Below are 12,152 nucleotides of genomic sequence, written 5' to 3' on the forward strand. Positions count from 1 at the left end.
CATAACAGACTAGCCCCCATCTACAGCGGCCGCTGCTAACTCAACGGCTAGGAAGTATCACTTCTGTAGTGAATAAGCTCAAAGTTCATACTATTCGCCACCAAAGCTCACGCCGAGGTTGGCTTAGTTCTGTACTTGACATGTGTGTCCTTCTAACGTAGAGGCTGCAGACCTCACGTGCTGGAACAACCTGGTTATCTTTTCGTCAAAGGCTTATATAGTGGAGAGGGGGAGGGAGGTGTTTCATCGTTTATAACCCGTCTCTTCACAGGGTTGGGCCACTGATCAAGCAGGGCACTTTCCTTATGAAAACCCAATTCTCTCATTTGGAAGCTAAAATTACATTTAATCTCATAACAAACAATTTCAATATCAAACATTTCAATTGCATAACAATTCCATGTTACTCTGATAACTAGAGGGTGTATACTTTCTCAAATACAGTTTATGTCGTCCTGTCATCATTCATAATGTCTCAGATGACAAGCGAACTGACATACATACTCATTACGTTATCAAGCATATTTCCAACTGGTTTTATTCCCAAAATATGGTTCCTTTCCCCATTTGTTTGATGTTCCCAGACTCTCTATATTTAACAGGACAGCAGTCCTTCAGTAGGGTCAGTAAGAGAGGGGAAGGGAGAAAGGTATTTATGGGGGGGGTCATAAACCTTACCCACAGGCCAACGTCATGACAGTTTAATATCACTATTATACAGCCCCATGGTTTAATATCACTATTATACAGCCCCATGGTTTTATATCACTATTATACAGCCCCACCATGGTTTAATACCACTATTATACAGCCACATGGTTTAATATCACTATTATACAGCCTCATAGTTTAATACCACTATTATACAGCCCCACCATGGTTTAATATCACTATTATACAGCCCCATGGTTTAATATCACTATTATACAGCCCCATAGTTTAATATCACTATTATAAAGCCCCATAGTTTAATATCACTATTATACAGCCCCATGGTTTAATATCACTATTATACAGCCCCATAGTTTAATATCACTATTATACAGGCCCATAGTTTAATATCACTATTATACAGCCCCATGGTTTTATATCACTATTATACAGCCCCACCATGGTTTAATACCACTATCATACAGCCACATGGTTTAATATCACTATTATACAGCCCCATAGTTTAATACCACTATTATACAGCCCCATAGTTTAATACCACTATTATACAGCCCCACCATGGTTTAATATCACTATTATACAGCCCCATAGTTTAATATCACTATTATACAGCCCCATGGTTTAATATCACTATTATACAGCCCCATGATTTAACATCACAATTATACAGCCCCATAGTTTAATATCACTATTATACAGCCCCACCATGGTTTAATATCACTATTATACAGCCCCATAGTTTAATATCACTATTATACAGCCCCATGGTTTAATATCACTATTACACAGCCCCACCATGGTTTAATATCACTATTATACAGCCCCATGGTTTAATATCACTATTATACAGCCCCATAGTTTAATATCACTATTATACAGCCCCATAGTTTAATATCACTATTATACAGCCCCATGGTTTAATATCACTATTATACAGCCCCATGGTTTAATATCACTATTAGACAGCCCCATAGTTTAATACCACTATTATACAGCCCCATAGTTTAATATCACTATTATACAGCCCCACCATAGTTTAATATCACTATTATACAGCCCCATAGTTTAATAGCACTATTATACAGCCCCATGGTTTAATATCACTATTATACAGCCCCATAGTTTAATATCACTATTATACAGCCCCATAGTTTAATATCACTATTATACAGCCCCATGGTTTAATATGACTATTATACAGCCCCGTGGTTTAATATGACTATTATACAGCCCCATAGTTTAATATCACTATAATACAGCCCCATAGTTTAATATCACTATTTTCCAGCCCCCATGCCCTGTGTGGAGATATGAGTTAGTATGAAGAAGAGGGGAAGGATTATGAGCTATAGAATACTGACCTCTGTAGCGATGCCCTGTGTGGAGCCATGGTCCAGCAGGTATCTGACCACCTTCTGATGATTCTCCTGAGCAGCCATGTACAGAGGAGTGAAGCCATTCTACAGGAGACACACGACATACTGGTTAGTCAGTAATACAGACAATACAGCCATTATTACAGTACATTATTATAGTAATACAGACAATACAGCCATTATTACAGTATATTATTATAGTAATACAGATAATACAGCCATTATTACAGTACATTATTATGGTAATACAGACAATACAGCCATTATTACAGTAAATTGTTATAGAAATACAGACAATACAGCCATTATTACAGTACATGATTATAGTAATACAGACAATACAGACATTATTACAGTACCTGATTATAGTAATACAGACAATATAGCCATTATTACAGTACATTATTATAGCAATACAGACAATACAGCCATTATTACAGTACATGATTATAGTAATACAGACAATACAGCCATTATAACAGTACATGATTATAGTAATACAGACAATACAGCCATTATTACAGTACATTATTATAGTAATACAGACAATACAGCCATTATCACAGTACATTATTATAGTAATACAGTGTAGACCTTACCGTGAAATGCTTACTTACATGCCGTTAAGCAACAATGCAGTTGGTTACTAAATAAAATGAAGTTTAAAACATCTAATCAATCACAAGCTAACACAAGAAATGTACATAACAATAACGAGGCTATATACAGGGGGTACCGGTACAGAGTCAATGTGGAGGCTATATACAGGGGGTACCGGTACAGAGTCAATGTGGAGGCTATATACAGGGGGTACCGGTACAGAGTCAATGTGGAGGCTATATACAGGGGGTACCGGTACAGAGTCAATGTGCGGGGGTATATACAGGGGGTACCGGTACAGAGTCAATGTGGAGGCTATATACAGGGGGTACCGTTACAGAGTCAATGTGGAGGCTATATACAGGGGGTACCGGTACAGAGTCAATGTGGAGACTATATACAGGGGGTACCGGTACAGAGTCAATGTGGAGGCTATATACAGGGGGTACCGGTACAGAGTCAATGTGGAGGCTATATACAGGGGGTACCGGTACAGAGTCAATGTGGAGGCTATATACAGGGGGTACCGGTACAGAGTCAATGTGGAGGCTATATACAGGGGGTACCGGTACAGAGTCAATGTAGAAGCTATATACAGGGGGTACCGGTACAGAGTCAATGTGGAGGCTATATACAGGGGTACCGGTACAGAGTCAATGTGGAGGCTATATACAGGGGGTAATGGTACAGAGTCAATGTGGAGGGTATATACAGGGGGTACCGGTACAGAGTCAATGTGGAGGCTATATAAAGGGGGTACCGGTACAGAGTCAATGTGGAGGCTATATACAGGGGGTACCAGTACAGAGTCAATGTGGAGGCTATATACAGGGGGTACCGGTACAGAGTCAATGTGGAGGCTATATACAGGGGGTACCGGTACAGAGTCAATATGGAGGCTATATACAGGGGGGTACTGGTACAGAGTCAATGCGAAGGCTATATACAGGGGGTACCAGTACAGAGTCAATGTGGAGGCTATATACAGGGGGTACTAGTACAGAGTCAATGTGGAGGCTATATACAGGGGGTACCGGTACAGAGTCAATGTGGAGGCTATATACAGGGGGTACCAGTACAGAGTCAATGTGGAGGCTATATACAGGGGGTACCGGTACAGAGTCAATGTGGAGGCTATATACAGGGTGTTACGGTACAGAGTCAATGTGGAGACTATATACAGGGTATTACGGTACAGAGTCAATGTGGAGGCTATATACAGGGGGCACCGGTACAGAGTCAATGTGCAGGGGTATTCTTCCTGGGGTTTATTATGGATCCCCATTAGTTCCTGCCAAGGCAGCAGCTACTCTTCCTTGGGTCCGAACATATTATAGCTTGGTCCTTTCAACATGTCAATACCTCTCACAAATACAAGTAGTGATGAAGTCAATCTCTCTTCCACGTTGAGCCAGGAGAGATTGACATGTCATGTTAGCTCTCTGTGTCCTTATTTATTATCCTTTTTTTGTACATTTACTTCTTTTTCTCCCCAATTGGTAGTTCCAGTCTTGTCCCATCGCTGCTACTCCTGTACAAACTCGGGAGAGGCGAAGGTCGAGAGCCATCCGTCCTCCGAAACACGACCCTGCCCAGCTGCACTGCTTTTTTGACACAATGCTCGCTTAACCCGGAAGCCAGCCACACCAACGCAATGTGTCGTAGGAAACACATCGTCCAACTGGTGCATGCATACGGCCCGCCACAGGAGTCACTAGAGCGCGATGGGACAAGGACATCCCGGTCAGCCAGACCCTCCCCTAACCCGGACGATGCTGGGCCAATTATGCGCAGCCTCATGAGGCCCTCCGATTTGACACAATAAACTCTGTCTGAGAAATAGGCGAGGCAGTCATTTGAGAAGCCAATGCTATTGAGTCTGCCGATAAGAAGGCAGTGATTGACAGAGTCGAAAGCCTTGGCCAGGTCGATGAAGATGGCTGCACAGTACTGTCTTTTAGCGATGGCGGTTATGATATCGTTTAGGACCTTGAGCGTGGATGAGGTGCACCCATTACCAGATCGGAAACCAGATTGCATAGCAGAGAAGGTACGATGGGATTCAAAATGGTCAGTGATCTGTTTGTTAACTTGGCTTTTGAAGATTTTAGAAAGGCAGGGTAGGATAGATATAGATCTGTAGCAGTTTGGGTCTAGAGTGTCTCCCCCTTTGAAAAGGAGGATGACCGCGGCAGCTTTCCAATCTTTGGGGATCTCAGATGATAGTAATAGGGGTTGCAACAATTTCGAACTGCAGCTCTTTGTTAAGTATCACAGTCATTTCAGTCGCTGTAGTAGCTGATGTGTATAGTGTTGAGTCATCCGCATACATAGACATATTGGCTTTACTCAAAGCATGTCATTAGTAAAGATTGAAAAAATGTAAGGGGCCTGGACAGCTGCCCTGGGGAATTCCCTGGGGATTACGTTGGATTATGTTGGAGAGGCTCTGTTAAAATAACACCCTCTGTGTTCTGTTAGACAGGTAACTCTTTATCCACAATATAGCAGGGAGTGTAAAGCCATAACACACGTTTTTCCAGCAGCAGACTATAATCACTAAATAGTTAGTTAACCTGTTAGGGCTAGGGGGCAGCATTGACACGGCTGGATAAAAAACATACCCGATTTAATCTGGTTACCACTCCTACTCAGTAACTAGAATATGCATATACTTATTACATATGGATAGAAAACACCCTAAATTTTCTAAAACTGTTTGAATGGTGTCTGTGAGTATAACAGAACTCAAATGGCAGGTCAAAACCTGAGAGATTCCTTTACAGGAAGTGGCCTGTCTGACCATTTCTGGAACTTCTTTGCCATCTCTATCATTTACTAAGGATCTCTGCTCTAACGTGACACTTCCCACGTCGTCCATAGGCTCTCATAGCCCGGGAAAAAGAGAATGTCGTCATTCCAGCCCCAGGCTGAAACACATTATCGCCTTTCTCAAGTGGCCCATCAAGAGACACTAGCTTATGCGCGTGACCCCGACCGCCCCCGCCTTTGGGATTTTTTTCCTCTGTTTGCCGAAAAGGAGATTCCCTGTCGGAATTTTACCGCTTTTCTACGAGAAAAATGACGTAAAAATTGATTTTAAACAGCGGTTGACATGCTTCGACGTACGGCAATTGAATACTTTGAATTTTATTGTCAGGAATTGCGCCAAGCGCGACACTTCTTTACTATTTCGGATAGTGTCTGGAACGCATCGAACAAAACGCCGCTATTCGGATATAACGATGGATTATTTTGGACCAAACCAACATTTGTTATTGAAGTAGACGTCCTGGGTGTGCATTCTGACGAAGACAACAAAAGGTAATGACATTTTTATAATAGTAAATATGATTATGGTGAGTGCTAAACTTGCCGGGTGTCTAAATAGCGAGCCCGTGATGCCTGGGCTATATACTTAGAATATTGCAAAATGTGCTTTCACCAAAAGCTATTTTAAAATCGGACATATCGAGTGCATAGAGGAGGTCTGTATCTATAATTCTTAAAATAATTGTTATGCTTTTTGTGAACGTTTATCGTGAGTAATTTAGTAAAATGTTAGCGAATTCCCCGTAAGTTTGCGGGGGGTATGCTAGTTCTGAACGTCACATGCTAATGTAAAAAGCTGGTTTTTGATATAAATATGAACTTGATTGAACAAAACATGCATGTATTGTATAACATAATGTCCTAGGGTTGTCATCTGATGAAGATCATCAAAGGTGAGTGCTGCATTTAGCTGTCTTCTGGGTTTTGGTGACATTATATGCTGGCTTGAAAAATGGGTGTCTGATTATTTCTGGCTTGGTACTCTGCTGACATAATCTAATGTTTTGCTTTCGTTGTAAAGCCTTTTTGAAATCGGACAGTGTGGTTAGATTAACGAGAGTCTTATCTTTAAATGGCTGTAAAATAGTCATATGTTTGAGAAATTGAAGTAATAGGATTTTGAAGATTTTGAAAATCGCGCCACAGGCTGGCAGTGGATGTTACGTAGGTGGGACGAATTCGTCCCGCCGGTCACATAGAGGTTAAATAGCTAACTAAAAAGCTATCCGGAATATCTGCATTGACCCTCTTTGCATGAACTATTTTGACTCATCGCATATGCTGCTGCTACTGATTATTATATGTCCTGTTGCCTAGTTACTTTACCCCTACTCGAATGTACATATCTGCCTCTGTCACATCCTGACCATAGTAAGCTGTTATTTTCTATGGTAGAGTAGGTCAGGGCGTGACAGGGGGGTTTTCTAGTTTAGTTTTTCTATGTTGTTATGTTCTAGTTTTATATTGTTATATATTGTTCAATTACCTTGTACCCTTGCAGATAGACTCAGTACTGCTACCCCGTGTATATAGCCAAGTTATCATTACTCATTGTGTATTTATTCCTCATGTTATTATTTTCTGTTATTTTCCTCTCTGCATTGTTGGGAAAGGCCCAAAAGCATTTCACTGTTAGTCTACATCTGTTATTTACAGTACGCAGCTAAGACTGTGGGTGTGTCTAAAAGGGGGAGGTCCTAGACTCACCTGAGACTGTGGGTGTGTCTAAAAGGGGGAGGTCCTAGACTTACCTGAGATTGTGGGTGTGTCTAAAAGGGGGAGGTCCTAGACTCGCCTGAGACTGTGGGTGTGTCTAAAAGGGGGAGGTCCTAGACTCACCTGAGACTGTGGGTGTGTCTAAAAGGGGGTGGTCCTAGACTCACCTGAGACTGTGGGTGTGTCTAAAAGGGGGAGGTCCTAGACTCACCTGAGACTGTGGGTGTGTCTAAAGGGGGCAGTCCTAGACTCACCTGAGACTGTGGGTGTGTCTAAAAGGGGGTGGTCCTAGACTCACCTGAGACTGTGGGTGTGTCTAAAAGGGGGTGGTCCTAGACTCACCTGAGACTGTGGGTGTGTCTAAAAGGGGGAGGTCCTAGACTCACCTGAGACTGTGGGTGTGTCTAAAGGGGGCAGTCCTAGACTCACCTGAGACTGTGGGTGTGTCTAAAAGGGGGTGGTCCTAGACTCACCTGAGACTGTGGGTGTGTCTAAAAGGGGGTGGTCCTAGACTCACCTGAGACTGTGCGTTGATGTTAGCTCCGCTGGTCACCAGCTCCTTCACTACATCCACCTGACCAGCCAGAGACGCTATGTGGAGAGCTGTGTTCCCTTTCTGGAAAGACAGGGAGGGATGAGTGAGTGAGTGAGTGAGTGAGTGAGTGAGTGAGTGAGTGAGTGAGTGAGTGAGTGAGTGAGTGAGTGAGTGAGTGAGATGGGTGGGGAGTATTTGAGGGGGAATTAGGGTATAACAGAGAAAGGAATGTCAGTGAGATAATGTGTCATGTCAGTCAGAAACAGCCTCTGTTCTGTTACTTCCTCTATTATCCTCTACATATAACTGTTCTGTTACTTCCTCTAGCACCCTCTACATATAACTGTTCTGTTACTTCCTCTAATATCCTCTACATATAACTGTCTGTTACTTCCTCTAGCAACCTCTACATATAACTGTTCTGTTACTTCCTCTATTATCCTCTACATATAACTGTTCTGTTACTTCCTCTAGCCCCCTCTACATATACCTGTTCTGTAACTTCCTCTAGCACCCTCTACATATAACTGTTATGTTACTTCCTCTAGCACCCTCTACATATAACTGTTCTGTTACCTCCTTTATTATCCTCTACATATAACTGTTCTGTTACTTCCTCTAGCCCCCTCTACATATAACTGTTCTGTAACTTCCTCTAGACCCCTCTACATATAACTGTTCTGTTACTGCCTCTATTATCCTCTACATATAACTGTTCTGTTACTTCCTCTATTATCCTCTACATATAACTGTTCTGTTACTTCCTCTAGCACCCTCTACATATAACTGTTCTGTTACTTCCTCTATTATACTCTACATATAACTGTTCTGTTACTTCCTCTAGCATCCTCTATATATATAACTGTTCTGTTACTTCCTCTAGCGCCCTCTACATATAACTGTTCTGTTACTTCCTCTAGCACCCTCTACATATAACTGTTCTGTTATTTCATCTATTATCCTCTACATATAACTGTTCTGTTACTTCCTCTATTACCCTCTACATATAACTGTTCTGTTACTTCCTCTAGCACCCTCTACATATAACTGTTCAGTTACTTCCTCTAGCCCCCTCTACACATAACTGTTTTGATACTTCCTTTAGCCACCTCTACATATAACTGTTCTGTTACTTCCTCTAGCCCCCTCTACATATAACTGTTCTGTTACTTCCTCTATTATCCTCTACATATAACGGTTCTGTTACTTCCTCTATTATTGTCTAGATATAACTGTTCAGTTACTCCCTCTATTATCCTCTACATATAACTGTTCTGTTACTTCCTCTTTTATCCTCTACATATAACTGTTCTGTTACTTCCTCTAGCCCCCTCTACATATAACTGTTCTGTTACTTCCTCTAGCACCCTCTACATATAACTGTTCTGTTACTTCCTCTATTAGCCTCTACATATAACTGTTATGTTACTTCCTCTAGCACCCTCAACATATAACTGTTCTGTTACTTCCTCTATTATCCTCTACATATAACTGTTCTGTTACTTCCTCTATTATCCTCTACATATAACTGTTCTGTTACTTCCTCTAGCATCCTCTTCATATACCTGTTCTGTAACTTCCTCTAGCACCCTCTACATATAACTGTTATGTTACTTCCTCTAGCACCCTCTACATATAACTGTTCTGTTACCTCCGTTATTATCCTCTACATATAACTGTTCTGTTACTTCCTCTAGCCCCCTCTACATATAACTGTTCTGTTACTTCCTCTAGCCCCCTCTACATATAACTGTTCTGTTACCGCCTCTATTATCCTCTACATATAACTGTTCTGTTACTTCCTCTATTAACCTCTACATATAACTGTTCTGTTACTTCCTCTAGCACCCTCTACATAAAACTGTTATGTTACTTCCTCTAGCACCCTCTACGTATAACTGTTCTGTTACTTCCTCTATTATCCTCTACATATAACTGTTCTGTTACTTCCTCTAGCCCCCTCTACATATAACTGTTCTGTTACTTCCTCTAGCCCCCTCAACATATAACTGTTCTGTTACTTCCTCTAGCCCCCTCTACATATAACTGTTCTGTTACTTCGTCTAGCCCCCTCTACATATAACTGTTCTGTTACTTCCTCTAGCACCCTCTACATATAACTGTTCTGTTACTTCCTCTATTAGCCTCTACATATAACTGTTCTGTTACTTCCTCTAGCACCCTCAACATATAACTGTTCTGTTACTTCCTCTATTATCCTCTACATATAACTGTTCTGTTACTTCCTCTATTATCCTCTAAATATAACTGTTCTGTTACTTCCTCTAGCATCCTCTTCATATACCTGTTCTGTAACTTCATCTAGCACCCTCTACATATAACTGTTATGTTACTTCCTCTAGCACCCTCTACATATAATTGTTCTGTTACCTCCTTTATTATCCTCTACATATAACTGTTCTGTTACTTCCTCTAGCGCCCTATACATATAACTGTTCTGTTACTTCCTCTAGCCCCCTCTACATATAACTGTTCTGTTACCGCCTCTATTATCCTCTACATATAACTGTTCTGTTACTTCCTCTATTATCCTCTACATATAACTGTTCTGTTACTTCCTCTAGCACCCTCTACATATAACTGTTCTGTTACTTCCTCTATTATCCTCTACATATAACTGTTCTGTTACTTCCTCTAGCCTCCTCTACATATAACTGTTCTGTTACTTCCTCTATTATCCTCTAATTATAACAGTTCTGTTACTTCCTCTAGCCCCCTCTACATATAACTGTTTTGATACTTCCTCTAGCCCCCTCTACATATAACTGTTCTGTTACTTCCTCTAGCACCCTCTACATATAACTGTTCTGTTACTTCCTCTATTATACTCTACATATAACTGTTCTGTTACTTCCTCTAGCAACCTCTACATATAACTGTTCTGTTACTTCCTCTAGCACCCTCTACATATAACTGTTCTGTTACTTCCTCTATTAACCTCTACATATAACTGTTCTGTTACTTCCTCTAGCCCCCTCTACACATAACTGTTTTGATACTTCCTCTAGCCCCCTCAACATATAACTGTTCTGTTACTTCCTCTAGCCCCCTCTACATATAACTGTTTTGATACTTCCTCTAGCCCCCTCTACATATAACTGTTCTGTTACTTCCTCTAGCCCCCTCTACAAATAACTGTTCTGTTACTTCCTCTATTATCCTCTACATATAACTGTTCTGTTACTTCCTCTAGCCCCCTCTACATATAACTGTTCTGTTACTTCCTCTATTATCCTCTACATATAACTGTTCTGTTACTCCCTCTATTATCCTCTACATATAACTGTTCTGTTACTTCCTCTATTATCCTCTACATATTACTGTTCTGTTACTTCCTCTATTATCCTCTACATATAACGGTTCTGTTACTTCCTCTATTATCCTCTACATATAACTGTTCTGTTACTTCCTCTAGCCCCCTCTACATATAACTGTTCTGTTACTTCCTCTAGCCCCCTCAACATATAACTGTTCTGTTACTTCCTCTAGCCCCCTCTACATATAACTGTTTTGATACTTCCTCTAGCCCCCTCTACATATAACTGTTCTGTTACTTCCTCTAGCACCCTCTACGTATAAATGTTCTGTTACTTCCTCTAGCATCCTCTACATATAACTGTTCTGTTACTTCCTCTATTATCCTCTACATATAACAGTTCTGTTACTTCCTCTATTATCCTCTACATATAACTGTTCTGTAACTTCCTCTGGCACCCTCTACATATAACTGTTCTGTTACTTCCTCTAGCACCCTCTACATATAACTGTTCTGTTACTTCCTCTATTATCCTCTACATATAACTGTTCTGTTACTTCCTCTATTATCCTCTACATATAACAGTTCTGTTACTTCCTCTAGCCCCCTCTACATATAACAGTTTTGATACTTCCTCTAGCCCCCTCTACATATAACTGTTCTGTTACTTCCTCTAGCACCCTCTACATATAACTGTTCTGTTACTTCCTCTATTATACTCTACATATAACTGTTCTGTTACTTCCTCTATCATCCTCTACATATAACTGTTCTGTTACTTCCTCTAGCACCCTCTACATATAACTGTTTTGATACTTCCTCTAGCCCCCTCTACATATAACTGTTCTGTTACTTCCTCTAGCACCCTCTACGTATAAATGTTCTGTTACTTCCTCTAGCATCCTCTACATATAACAGTTCTGTTACTTCCTCTATTATCCTCTACATATAACTGTTCTGTAACTTCCTCTGGCACCCTCTACATATAACTGTTCTGTTACTTCCTCTAGCACCCTCTACATATAACTGTTCTGTTACTTCCTCTATTATCCTCTACATATAACTGTTCTGTTACTTCCTCTATTATCCTCTACATATAACAGTTCTGTTACTTCCTCTAGCCCCCTCTACATATAACAGTTTT

The 12,152-nt window shown here is 40.8% G+C and overlaps 1 protein-coding gene across 1 annotated transcript in view; it reads right to left on the reverse strand.

Annotated features, from left to right (window-relative positions):
* The window catches only part of LOC106591361 (ankyrin-3), a gene marked incomplete at its 3' end in the record, with an annotated part of 349,799 nt that overhangs the window by 23,240 nt on the left and 314,407 nt on the right, over window positions 1-12,152 (reverse strand). The window contains exons 4-5 of the mRNA XM_045698814.1: window positions 7,714-7,812; window positions 2,034-2,132 (exon numbers count right to left, since the gene is read on the reverse strand). Of these exons, the coding sequence (XP_045554770.1) occupies window positions 2,034-2,132; window positions 7,714-7,812 (198 nt within the window). The remainder of the gene's footprint in view (window positions 1-2,033; window positions 2,133-7,713; window positions 7,813-12,152) is intronic.

The sequence above is a fragment of the Salmo salar genome, chromosome ssa01, assembly GCF_905237065.1.
Source record: "Salmo salar chromosome ssa01, Ssal_v3.1, whole genome shotgun sequence".
NCBI lineage: Eukaryota > Metazoa > Chordata > Actinopteri > Salmoniformes > Salmonidae > Salmo > Salmo salar.